This window comes from Schistocerca cancellata, chromosome 9 (assembly GCF_023864275.1).
Source record: "Schistocerca cancellata isolate TAMUIC-IGC-003103 chromosome 9, iqSchCanc2.1, whole genome shotgun sequence".
Classification (NCBI taxonomy): Eukaryota; Metazoa; Arthropoda; class Insecta; order Orthoptera; family Acrididae; genus Schistocerca; species Schistocerca cancellata.
This window is the reverse complement of record NC_064634.1, coordinates 332223569-332237729: the sequence shown is the minus strand read 5'-3', so window position 1 is coordinate 332237729 and position 14161 is coordinate 332223569. Positions and strand designations below refer to the sequence as shown.

Genomic DNA, 14161 nt, shown 5'->3' with positions numbered 1-14161 from the left:
ACTTATTTCTTCTTCTTTGTCTTTTCGTTTTGACCATCTGACGACTACGTTAATTAGCGTTGGCTTCGTTCCTTCTGGTCTTTCTCCTTGTCCAGTATTTCGTTTTCATACCCTGCAAATTTCTTCACTCTTATGTTCACGATAATTTTGTTCAGGATCTGATTCTGTCCTATAAACCTGTGAAAAGCTGATTTTTAATTTAAAACTTATACTGTCCGGTATCTCTCGTACCTGTGTTCCCATTTCTTGTAGATTCCTTTGTAACTCTTCGATCAAGAGTAATTTGGTTCTCTCGTTCATCATAAACGGTATTATTTGCTTTGTTAAGCCCCGACGGTCTGTTCTAAGGATCTGTCCGAAGAAAATGTTCCGTTTTTTCCTGATCATGTCAGAGATACAGTTCTTGGTAAGCTCGTCTTCTAAAATGACCATCTCCTGTTCTTAGAGGTCCCAATATCCTCCTGTTGTTACTAGGTTAAAAGTTTCTGCCACATATAAGGCTTCAGGGTGGATCACTGTCTGCTAATGTCTCAATTTTGTATTGATTGGAACATTCTTCTTATTGTAGTCGTAAATGTTAATAGTTAGTTTTTATGCTTGAGACATTCTGTTTATTCATGCTCCCATTGCTCCCGTCTCTGTCAGTGCTGTTTCCATTCATTCTCCCAGGTACTTACATCTGTCCACCCACTAAATTTGCCTTCCGTCTACTGTCATTCATGTATGAGCTGCCTTGATGTGTGTCACATACTGCGTCTTTTCGGCAGAGACCTATAGAACTACCTTAGTCGCTTGTTTCTTCAGTTGCGTGGTTTCACTCTCACTAGAACGTTATTCATTATTTTTCGTTTTATTATTTAAGAGCTACTCAATTAAGCCGGAATCTTAATATATCATAGAACCGAAATACCATTATTTCAAATACCAGAATTTTGAAGCTAATTGCAAAAATTCGAATTTTTTCTAAAACATCACAACATTATAGAACATTGCGCAAATTAGGATGAATCAGTAATAGAGTAAAAGTAAATGGGTGACTTTCTGCCACACTAGCAACAAGTAGCAACAAGCAACAGTAGCACACTCCAATTGGCAATCCAACCTGCCATACTTTCACTTTGCATACGCTTTTACTAATTTACTTCATATGACTTGTTCTGAAATATTGCCCACTATTAAATTGTACTTGGATTCCCCATAGCTAATAACGAAATTGATATTTACATAATATTTGAAAACACCTAATAGCAGGCAGCTTGAATTTGTCGCGAAATTTGAATGTATATGGAAAATCTTCCAAAGGAAAAGAGAATGTACATAAAAACTTAACGTGTCGCATCTCCGGTAGCCAACCTCCAGATAATATCTAACGTATCCATGGTTTTTGAGTTTTTGTACCAACACCTTGCTGAGTCACTTGCCATACATTCATTGGTCAGATATGTTTTCGTGCTTGATGCGGCTGATACATTGCACTAACGTGAAAAGGGTCTGCTTGCAGGGTTATTAGTATAATTTGCTTTTAAATATGTCTATATCCCGGAATTCTAAAACATAAAATTTAACAAAAAATTTCTTTTTTGGAACGATTGCATGAAATAATTAGGGTCATTTTGACATTTGAGAAATTTATCATGTATTCATTCCTGTAATTCTCATTAAAAACTATAGTCTATAGTATTTATCACAGACATTGCCACCAATACATTTTTTCATTGAATGTGCAGCAGTTAACTGGTTTCCTGATTGGTAAGCAGAAATCGTTGCTGAATAAATTCTGAAATCATTCTCCTTTTAACCACTACTTAAAAGGGCATTGTCTGCCAAATCTCAAGAAATAAAATTCTACAAGAATATCTGGTAACTTCATAATCTCTAGTTGTCTGTACTGCCCAGTTAAGGCTCTCAGTTAGTGAAAGTGAACTTCATATTTTGAATGCCGCCGAAAATTATTGCCAAAGCAGAACAGCTGGAAATTGTTTAAAACTGACTGATTTGCTTTGAAATCAATGTCTCCACCTCATAAATACAGCTGATTTAGCTAATTCTATTGTAGATCATAGCTGTTCTTCAATTAATGCTTCCGTTGTTCATATTTGTTGAAATTATGCTCTAGTAAACATACTGTTTTAAAGAAAATACACATAAACCATTACCGAATATTTTCTGCTGCATACCGAACCAACGGGATTTTATGAAACACGAAAAAGGGAGAGACATACAAAAAGCATAGTACCACACAGAAAATTGAGTAATAAGTGATGAACACACCACCTCTCAAACTATGTGGATGTTTACTTTTCAAGCGTTGTAGAGAAATTACAACATAAATTAGCAAAATTAAACATAACACCTATAAATAATGGTGCAATAATTGTAAGTACAATGCTGACATTACCAACACAAAAATATAAAAAATAAACAGTGAGGTGGCTTAGATGAAGTACCATATTATGTGTTGAACCAATACAAACAGAGCATACTAGCTATTTTAAGAAACGTAATAAGTGAGTCATTCACACAAAAAGCTATCTACACACATCAAAAAAAAAAAAGTCTTGCATCACCCCAGTTCCCAGAATTCCTGAAGACAGACGTTGACTGTGGATATTGCATCACAGATACGGTCCCTTTGACTGCTCAGAGATGTAACTAAACCCCCCCAAAAGATGTAAACTACCACGCATGAGCAGTGCTTATATGACGGAGGGGATCCGACAGCCGTTCAATTCCAGTCATTCCACCAGGAAGGAGGTACACAAGACAATCGTCTGAGACGTCCTTAGAGGTAACCCGGTCAGGCTGAACGCCTTAGATCCACAGTCCAGCGAGTGCAGAAATATGGAGGTTCCCTGCTGTTTCGGGGTGGCATTATGTGGGGCAGACGTACGCCGCTGGTGGTCATGGATGGCGCCGTAACGGCTGTATGATACGTGAATGCCATCCTCCAACCGACAGCGTAACCATATCGGCAGCATATTGGCGAGACATTCGTTTTCATGGACGACAATTCGCGACCCCATCGTGCACATCTTGTGAATGACTTCCTTCAGGATAACGACATCGCTCGACTAGAGTAGCCACGATGTTCTCCAGACATGGACAATATCGGACATGACAGGGATAGGTTGCAAAGGCTTTTTAAGGACGACGTGACCCATCAACCACTCTGGGTGATCTACGCCGAAACGCCATTGAGGAGTGGGACAATCTGGACCTCGATGAAGTTGTGGATAGTATGCCACGACGAATAAAGGCATGAATCAGTGCAGGAGGACGTGCTACTGGGTATCACAGGTACCGGTGTGTACGGCAATCCGGACCACCACCTCTGAAAGTCTCGCTGTATGGAGGTACAACATGCTGTGTTTGATTTTCATGAGCAGTAAAAAGGGCGTAAATGATTTTTATGTTGATCTATGTTCCAATTTTCTGTACAGGTTCCCGAACTCCCGGAACCGAGGTGATGCAAAACTTTTTTTTGATGTGTGTATTTAAAACACACAACAGCTGTGCCTCTGAAAAAGAAAGATGATAGAGTAGTCTTGAGTCTCAAAAATAAAAGAATAAATTATAAAAAGCATAAAATAAATTATTGAATCTTCCGAAGTGGTACAATGGTAAAAGTAACGAAATTGTTTCTTGATGCTCTTGTCCATGATGAGCATATTACCGATAAATTCTTGGATCATGTGACAGGTTCACTGTTCACACCTTCTCTACCCACAAATTCATCAGCATCAACAGTGATTTTGAAAAAAACTGACAGGGTCACGCTGCATCCAACGTGGGACGTAGTTAATTATAGACTTGATATCCGCTGAATCAGTAGGGGGCACATATGGAGCACTCGTAATATGACAAAAAAACTTTTCAATTTTTTATGCGTATATGCAAAGCATTGTAATAATACGTCAGATAATATAGCTACACCAAATATGTGACATCGCTTCAGCCACTCATAATAACCTTGTATTACTACTGCAGCTCGTGGGGAGGGTTATTCAAGTGATAAACGACTAAGGTATAGTATTAAATATATTTAACAAGTACCTTGGTAAAATTACTGCTTCGTATGTGCCTCGAGCAGAATTACATTTCAGCAGTTCTGGAACGATGGTGCCATTAGCTGTCTCCACGTACTTTTCACCGTATCCCCAGTACTCTAAACCAGGAGAACCATTCATCACGTCGATGCTGTAAAGCTTGGGATCTGTTCTCGACGGGTCGTCTGGGCTGGTAAACATGGTAATAGTGTCATTCATCCGTTGAATCATCTGGATAATGAAGGAAACAACTTTGTATTATGCTAATAGTATGTTATCAGAGAGATAGCTCCTATTAGTTCTTGTGTTTTTCTGTCACAATTACCGCTACACAAAAAACAATAACAATATGTTCACGAGTGTGTGGCCTTATCTCCGTTCCATCAGCGCACCTAATGCTTCCAACATGGTCTTTTGCCGAAACATTGTGCCGTTGAACATAGAGATCTTGCCGCAGAAACATAACTGATTCAACACCTACATAAGGGGGAATGGACAAGATGTTACCGTCTTCAAACATTTCAGAACTTCGAGTAACTGTAGTCTATATTAAAGGAACGTGGGAATATGCTCGCTGACTGTTCGAAACATCATAAAGATCCCCAAATTGGTACAAAGCTCTACTCTACTACACAAGAGAGGACACAGACATGATAAAACGATACAGGTTCACCAACTTTCTCTTCGTGGTTTACGGTACATTCCGTGACAGTACCGACACCTGCACGGGAGAAGATTGGATCGAGATAAAAAAAATAGTAAGTTGGTTTAAGAAGTTGAATACATCAGACTGGGGCAACTGCAGATCGCGAACAAAATTACAGAACTGAGCAATGATTATGAAATTCCCCATGGATTTTGAGGATGTTATGACTTACAATCTGTATTAATAGGACCGGCCCTACAAATACCTTCATAACTAGATAGGAACGACCCACACAATATGTGGATATCGGTGTTCGCCTCCACGGTATTGGTTGTCGAGCAACACTGAACACAGCACTTATGTCATTCCATAAACACCCTACATTTTAAAATTATTTATTTAAATTTGCGTCGCAGTTGCATGTAATTTATACTGGTCACTGGTTTCTAACGAAACCATTCGTTATCAAACCAGACTTACAGAATACTACAGTATTAAGAAACATGTAATAAAAATAACATTCGCATGAAGTAACGTACACAGTTCTTAAGAATACAATTAGCATTTATTGATTTAAAGATATCTGCACTGAAAGCAAAATTTCACCAACATGCTTGGGAACGTCCACACAGTACATAGTCATACAGGAGGTATTGAGTACTTTATTACATGCGTGATACATTCAACAGCTGCAACTGCACTAAATGCATCTACTGCAAACAAGTTCATATGAAGTCAACAGGCGTCGTTAGTTTCCTACCATGTGGTCATGCTCATTGTGTGCGGCCAGTGACATGTCACAGTCTAAATGTGATGTATTCATACGCTCTATGACTAAATAATATATCACAGTTCATATTTAACTGTTACGTAAAAGGGACAAACTATTATATCCATTATTACAAATTTCTTAACAATTTGACGTACAACTACTGCTGGCATTATGTAATCATGTGATTTGGGTTAAGGAACCTTGGAGAACAGTATTAAACTCGCCCAATTAAATTAGTGCTGAGGGCTTCCATAATAACTATGCACTCTCCGACTCAGACTTGCAATATTAAAAGTTTTGACTGGTTTCATTGTCTAGGGGCTGGGATACGTACTTGCCACATTACAGGCCAAATACTGCTGAATCAACAGAATGCGGTAAGAATAGACTCATGAATCGAATGGTCAAAGGTTTCTACCACTCGGCAATTGCGAATTATAAAAGTGAGATACAAATTTATAAATGAAACATTGCAGTAAATAAACCTGCAGGTCCTATCTTAACGACTTTAAATGAAAATACGAAAGTAGAAGTACTTTTTAGAATACGGTAAGTTTCTGCAAAACTCTTATTGGTGTCGATGGTCGAGCAATTAAATAAAGTATAAGTTGAATAACAGGGAAACAGTAGATTCCTACTTCACATAATTAGTTATGATCAACAACATAGGCCGGCCGGGGTGGCCGAGCGGTTCTAGGCGCTACAGTCTCGAACCGCGCGACCACTACGGTCGCAGGTTAAAATCCTGCCTCGGGCATGGATGTGTGTGATGTCCTTAGGTTAGTTAGGTTTAAGTAGTTCTAAGTTCTAGGGGACTGATGGCCTCCGAAATAAAGTCCCATACTGCTCAGAGCCATTTGAACCAACATAGCTCCAAGATATTCACTTCTGAACGCATACTACGATTTCACTGCACAACCCACGGAAATCACACAAGAGCACAGGTCGGCACTCCAAAGTACTTCTATCTCTCGCGACCACGCGCAAACCGCTCCACACTCTACAAGTCTCTTGCCTCCGACTTTGCGTCCGTAGCTCTGTACTGTCTGCGTCCAGTACTCACTCCCGTGTCCTGTGCCGTGCCCCCCAGAACTACCACGAGTCCTCTCCGGAAACGATGCTCCACCCCAACCTCCATACCTCTCTTTGTAACGAGTGCTGTGATTGGCTAGAGCGCTCCTATCAGGTCTCCTTCCCGACGTACACTCACAAACATAATTAAGCACATACGAATTACTGGATTTACATTTAAGTACATCAAATAAAATAAATATTCCTACGGCTGGACCATAAATACGTTCTAACATAAATTATTAAATACATAAACAATTAAATAAACATATATCAAAAGAAAAGAAGCAAAAGGTAGGCCAGGAGCCTAATGTCTCTGTGCTTTCTAATACAGAGTAAATATTTAACCAATTTATTCATCAATACTGCAGGGCTATTAGAAATGATTGAAGCGATTTCATAAATTCACTGTAGCTCCATTCATTGACATATGGTCACGACACACTACAGATACGTAGAAAAACTCATAAAGTTTTGTTCGGCTGAAGCCGCACTTCAGGTTTCTGCCGCCAGAGCGCTCGAGAGCGCAGTGAGACAAAATGGTGACAGGAGCCGAGAAAGCGTATGTCGTGCTTGAAATGCAATCACATCAGTCAGTCATAACAGTGCAACGACACTTCAGGACGAAGTTCAACAAAGATCCACCAACTGCTAACTCCATTCGGCGATTGTATGCGCAGTTTAATGCTTCTTGATGCCTCTGTAAGAGGAAATCAACGGTTCGGCCTGCAGTGAGCGAAGAAACGGTTGAACACGTGTATCTGGACATGCTGGAAAATTGGCTCATGCCACAACTGGAGACCGACAGCGCCGACTTCATCTTTCAACAGGATGGTGCTCCACCGCACTTCCATCACGATGTTCCGCATTTCTTAAACAGGAGATTGGAAAACCGATGGATCGGTCGTGGTGGAGATCATGATCAGCAATTCATGTCATGGCCTCCACACTCTCCCGACTTAACCCCATGCGATTTCTTTCTGTGGGGTTATGTGAAAGATTCAGTGTTTAAACCTCCTCTACCAAGAAACGTGCCAGAACTGCGAGCTCGCATCAACGATGCTTTCGAACTCATTGATGGGGACATGCTGCGCCGAGTGTGGGAGGAACTTGATTATCGGCTTGATGTCTGCCGAATCACTAAAGGGCCACATTTGTGAATGCCTAAAAAACTTTTTGAGTTTTTGTATGTGTGTGCAAAGCATTGTGAAAATATCTCATAAAGTTATTGTAGAGCTGTGAAATCGCTTCAATCATTTGTAATAACCCTGTATATGTCAGATATAAACAAAGACATAGACGAATAAATATATTAACAAGCATGCTGCTAATGTTTTTTTTTTTTTTTCCCTTGTAACTTTGGAGTACTTATTGCCTGACGCGATCGATAGTAATCGGCCACTTTGACCTCCAATAACTCATGTACTATTTACGTTACATGCCTGTAATTCATACCAATTTAGGTTTACACTAATAGCTTTCTAAAGACACGGAGATCGACAAAATCGGATGAAGCGTTTCTATTTCGGAAATTTATTGCTGGGTGTTACTTGAATAATTTATCATCAGATAAATGAAAAGAAGACAAGGATTTCTGGTCAGATGAGAATAGGGTAATATCACCAGGAGCAGAAAATGTTATAACGGGATTAGGATTCGTTATGAATAAGAAGGTGGCGCAAAGAGTGTGTACAGTGAACAGTTCAGTGACATGGTTGTTCTTATCGGAATCGACCACAAATCGACCCCGATAATTCAGGTACCCATGCCGACGTTGCAAGGTGAAGATGAGGAGATAGTGAAACTATATGAGGATATTCGAAAGGTAAAGGGAGATGGAAATATAATAGTCAAGCAGGACTGGAATGCAATTATAGGGGAAGCAGTAGAAGAAAAGGCTTCAAGACAATAGGGGTTGCGACAAGGAATGAGAGAGGAGAAAGATTATTTTTCTGTACTAAATCTAAGCGAGTTATAGTAAATACTCTGTTCGAGAATCACAAGAGGAGGAAGTATACTTGGAAAAGGCCGAGTGTTAAGGGAAGATTTCAGTTAGATTAGATCATGCTCAGACAGAGATTCCGAAATCAGATACTGGATTGTAAGGCGTAACCCAGATATAGAGTCAGATCACAATGTAGAAGCGATGAAGGGTAGGCTGCAGTTCAAGAGATTAGTTAGGAAGAATCAATAAGAAAAAAGTGAGATACAGAAGTATTAAGAAATGACGAGACACGCTGGAAGTTCTCTAAGACTATAGATGCAGCTACAAGGAATAGCTCAGTAGGCAGTACAGTGGAAGGGGAAATGACATCTCTAAAAAGGGCCATCACAGAAGCTGGGAAGGAAAACATAGGAACATAGAAGGTAGCTCCGGAGAAACCATGGGTAACAGAAGAAATACTGCAGTTGATTGATGAAACGAGGAAATACAAAAATGTTCCGGGAAACTCAGGAATACCGAAATACAAGTCGCCGAGGAATGAAATAAATAGGAAGTGCAGAGAAGCTAAAACGAAATGGATGCAGGAAAAATGTGAAGACATCGAAAAAGAAATTATCGGAAGGACAGACTCAGCATACCGGAAAGTCAAAACAACCTTCGGTGATATTCAAAGCAAGGGTGGTAACACTAACAGTGCAACGAGAATTCCACTGCTAACTGCAGGGGAGAGCGCATAAGTGGAAAGAATACGTTGAAAGAGTCTATGAGGGGGATGATTTGTCTGATGTGATAGAAGAAGAAACAGGAGTCGGTTTAGAAAAAATAGGAGATCCAGTATTAGAATTCGACTTTAAGATATCTTTGGAGCACTTCAAATCAAATAAGGTAGAAGGGATAGCTAAAATTCCATCAAAATTTCTAAAATATTTGGAGGAGGGTTGGAAGACTAAAGTCAAATAAGCCACCAAGGAATTTCTAGAATCACCGGTGTGACGCAACAAAACGACTATTCAAGTTGGCGTGTGTAATGTATGAGTGTGACGATATTCCATCTGACTTTCGGAAAAATATCTGCAGGGCAGTTACGAAGACAGCAAGTGCTGACAAGCTCGAGAATTGTGGTACAATCAGCTTAATAGCTCATGCATCGAAGTTGCTTACAAGAATAATGTACAGAAGACTGGAAAAGAAAATTGAGGATGCGTAGATGACGATCAGGGAATGTAAAAGCACGAGGGAGGCAATTCCGACGTTGCGGTTAATAATGCAAGCAAGACTAACGAAAAATCAAGACACGTTCATAGGATTTGTAGACCTTGAAAAAACGTTCGACCATCTAAAATGGTGTAAGATGTTCGACATTAAGAAAAATAGCGGTAAGCTAAAGGGAGAGACGGGTAATGTACAACATATTAAAATCGCTCTGAGCACTATGGGACTTAACATCTGAGGTCATCAGTCTCCTAGAACTCAGAACTACTTAAACCTAACTAATTTAAGGACATCACACACATCCTTGCCTGAGGCAGAATTCGAAACAGCGACCGTAGCGTTCGCGCGGTTCCAGACTGAAGTGCCAATATGTACAAGAGCCAACACGGAATAATAAGAGTGGACGTTCAAGAACGAAATGCTCGGATTAAAAAGGATGTAAGAGAGGGATGTAGTCTTTCCTCCCTACTGTTCAATCTGTACATCGAAAAAGCAATTATGGAAATAGGTTCAGGAGTGGAATTAAAATTCAAGGGAAAAGGATATCAGTGATACGATTCGCTGATTCCATTGTCGTCCTGAGTGAAAGTGGAGAATTGTTATATGATCTGCTGAATGGAATGTACAGATTAATGGCTACAGAATATGAATTGAGAGTAAATGGAATAAAGACGAAAGTAATGAGAAGTAGCAGAAATGAGAACAGCGAGGAACTTAACATCATTATTGATAGTCCTGAAGTAGATGAAATTAAGGAATTCTACCACCTAGGCTGTAAAGTAATCAATGACGGTGTGAGGAGGAGGTTATCAAAAGGAGACTAGTCCTGGTAAAAAGGGCATTTCTGGCCAAGAGAAGTCTACTAGTATCGAACATAGGCGTTCTCTTGAGGAAGAAATTTCTGAGAGTGCTCGCGTTTTAGCTGTGTCATGTTTCTAATCTATTTTCCGCGCCGATTATATTAAAGCAAGTATGTGAGCATTTATGTTCTTGATGGCTGTGCGCAGTATTTATTGCTCTTGCACTTAGATGTATACTGAACTTCGTCAGCGCATACATGATTTTTTGCAGAGGGAAATAAGTCGACACATCATCCACATATAATGAGATAAGTAATACACCCTATACTAATCCTTGTGGTACCTCTGACACTACATTCTTTCATTGCGACTTTTTGTTCTAATCATCATACACTGTTGGCGGTATGTAAGGTATGAGTGGAATCATTGTAGAGAACAGAAAGTAAAGTTTTGACTTCTGGCTTCAGCATGTAGAATATCGAAGCCGACAGTGTTTAAAGCTTTGCTGAGATCCAAAAAGTAGACAGTAGTTGCCTCTTGTTTGTCCATAGCTTTTTTGATCTCGTCAGTTACTTTTATAAATACAGTCGTCATGCTGCGGTCTTTTCGGAAACCGGACTGGTATTCATCCAGAAGATTATGTCAGTAATTGGGAAGGTGATCGTAAATTACGTATTCTAAGGCCTTAGATAATACTGTAAGAATACAAATGTGCCTGTAAAGGTTCTTTGGAAGATTCTTTTTTGGTAGAGTTTTTATGAGTCCCTTTCTCCAGGCCGTTGGGTAGATGATGGAGGTAAGAGATTAGTTAAAAATTTCCTTCGTTATGATCATTTGTATTGTAATAGTGTAGTATCCTGTAGCTGTCGAACGAATTCGCGCAATTGACTTCTCGACTGTGTTAAGGCAACGGCTGCTGAAAAAAAAGAATCTTTCATTCGTAGCGAACACAGATGCTTTAAGGGAATCGATTTTTTTCGTCCTTGTACATTGGTCAAGTAGAGACGTAGTCGTGGCGACGTACCAATTTAGATGCTCAATAGGAACTACAGGTTCAGCTGCAGATTAATATGTGCCTATTCCTAGCCTGTAGAAGTCCTCAGTTAACGAGAGGGTGCACCTGAGGTTTACATTTCTCACAGATTGACTAACTCGTTTGCGCAGTCGCTTGCAGACAAGATCATTCTCGTTGGATGAGAGTGGTTTATATATTCTGTGTGCAGCGTCTCTGATACTCGAAAGGTGTCTGACATAATTGGTAAGCCATGGTGCACATTGTCTCCTGTCTCTTACAGTTTTTATCGGAGCATGTTTTTCCTATAAATTCCTCTCAGTCAAATTAGGTATTACAGCTGCTGTCTCAGACATGTTCAAGCACTTAAAATCTCTGAAAGTGAACACTTTCGGTTTGATTTTTAGGCGTTGCAACAAGTGAGTCATGACTACGAGAGTTGTCCAGAAAGTACCTTCCGATCGCTTGCGAAATGGAAACCACTGAGAAAATGCGGTAATATATGCACAGAAGTGTTGGGTAGTGCCTCTAGTGCGACCGTCAATCGTGTCGCGTTGGTCTTTTCAGTTTTGAGTAGACAGTAAGCACGTAAATACGCGTGGGGTATAGCGTCTCCCGCCAAGTATGAGTGCCTGGTTAGAGTTTTCGCCTGTGCCATGCAGCCCACATAACACAACTGTCGAGCAGTTCCTTCTTCGTGCCAATTCTCGGCCGCGCTCTGCAGGGGCAATGAAGACGCTCCTGCTGCGTTTCCGATGACAAGTGTAACAGACTGCATTTTATACCGTGATGCAAGGGCAGAAGCACAAGTTGATGGGGATCTGCCCTATGTTTTAGCTAACGATGAGACGTGTGTGTCTAGGGTTTTTAAGTTTTGTGATGCGTCTGGACTCTGGCCTAAACTTTTAGGCTGGAAGTTTGAGTGTATTGCAGAGTGGCTGACTCCTCCCTTTTTTTCCTTGCAGTCAGCCAGCCACTTCCATCTGCTACATTGTTTTAGCACCCTCTACCTTTTTCTTCCCGTGTTGTCCATGTTTTACTGCTGACGCCCTGCTTCATCCCACGCTTCGGTGTGGGTGAGCACATATTTTTCAATGATTGTTCCCCGTGTTTTGTGTTCCGTTATATGTAAATGTTCTGAGTTTTTTTTCTTGACACCCGTCTCACTATGATACTGAACGGGCGCTGAAGACCTTGCTGTCGTGCGCCCACACAACCCTTCTACTACTACTACTACTACTTGATCACCCACAATACAATCCGTAATTGGCTCCCTCTGAGTCTCATCTCTGCTCATGAGAACCGCTGGCTATGAAGATAGAATTTTTCCACAGACAACGAGCTGCAGACCAGTTCTGATAACTGGCCGAAAGCGCAGGCGACTGCTTTCTATGACGAGGGTATTGGAATGTTGATACAACACTACGACAGTACACGTAGTTGGAGCAGCGACTAAGCAGAGAGGTAGGTGAAACGTGTAACTAACTGTTGCAAATAAAACGTTTCTGGTTTTCACTGTGGTTTCCATTTTGCGACCGATCGGAACTTACTTTAAGGACAACTCTCGTAACTTACTTTAAGGACAACCCTGGTATTATATCGAGCAAGCACGCCAGGCGTAGAAATTTCATCATTACTATGTTGGAGATGTAGTATCACCATCTTCCTGTCAGTTTTTCTTTTAGCACCAATGACAAATGCTTTAGCGTAACTGCCCAAATGGTCTATATGGATCAAAGGCTCATTATAGATCAAAGACTCATTACGATTGCGGAGAGAAATCGGAGGGTATGGTCACAGCGGGACTATAATTAACGGCATTGTTGGAAGCTTCCATTTTGAATACGGAATGTAATTTGATTAATTATGATAACTTTTATCTCATACTAGATGCTGATGTATCATGATTTGTAGCTATTAAGGTTATTTATGGAAAAGTATAATGTCATGAGTGGAAAAGGTATGTCTGATTCTTTAGTTATTTTAACTTCTCTCTTGTCTGTGGGTTGGAACATTATTTGGTGTGTCATAACTCTTGGAAACTTTGTTTCCTGGGCAATCAGTAAAGCCTGCACCACGATAGTTTATGCTCTATTTTGAGAGATCAATTTCTGGACTTAACACATAACTAGCACACCGATTCTCATGATGCAGAGTGAGTACGCCACAGCAATCAAGATGACTTCCCCACAGCGTACGATTGTGCCCCTGGCTATTTCAAGAATTTTCAGAATCGACGATCCCCGGAATGCTGCAGAGCCATAGAAATTTTATTGCAGATGCTGACTTCGACATCAAGAGGCAGATTACCTGTAACTGCTCTTTTCATGTCATTCATCATTTTGATTTATAAACTTGAGAATTCAAACAGGAATTAAATTAGTAACTGGTAGAAAACCCAAAGAGATAGTGGTCGTATGTGAAGTACACCAGTGGCAAAAAACAGTCAATACCGTCACTGCGCGATAGCGATGGAAATGTTACCGATGATGGTGCCACTAAAGCGGAGATATTAAATACAGTTTTCCATAATTCCTTCACGAAAGGAGACGAAGTAAGCATTCTAGATTTCGAAACCAGAACATCTGTTAGCATGAGTGACAAAAAAGTAGATATCTTAGGTGTTGTGAAACAACTCAGATCACTTAAGAAAGTCA

The 14161-nt window shown here is 40.3% G+C and overlaps 1 protein-coding gene across 2 annotated transcripts in view; it reads right to left on the bottom strand.

The window, feature by feature from the left end:
- LOC126100408 (scavenger receptor class B member 1-like) overlaps positions 1 to 14161 on the bottom strand; it is a 276724-nt gene that overhangs the window by 30317 nt on the left and 232246 nt on the right. For both annotated transcript variants that reach the window (XM_049911001.1, XM_049911002.1), the window contains exon 8: positions 4054 to 4277. In XM_049911001.1, the coding sequence (XP_049766958.1) occupies positions 4054 to 4277 (224 nt within the window). The remainder of the gene's footprint in view (positions 1 to 4053; positions 4278 to 14161) is intronic.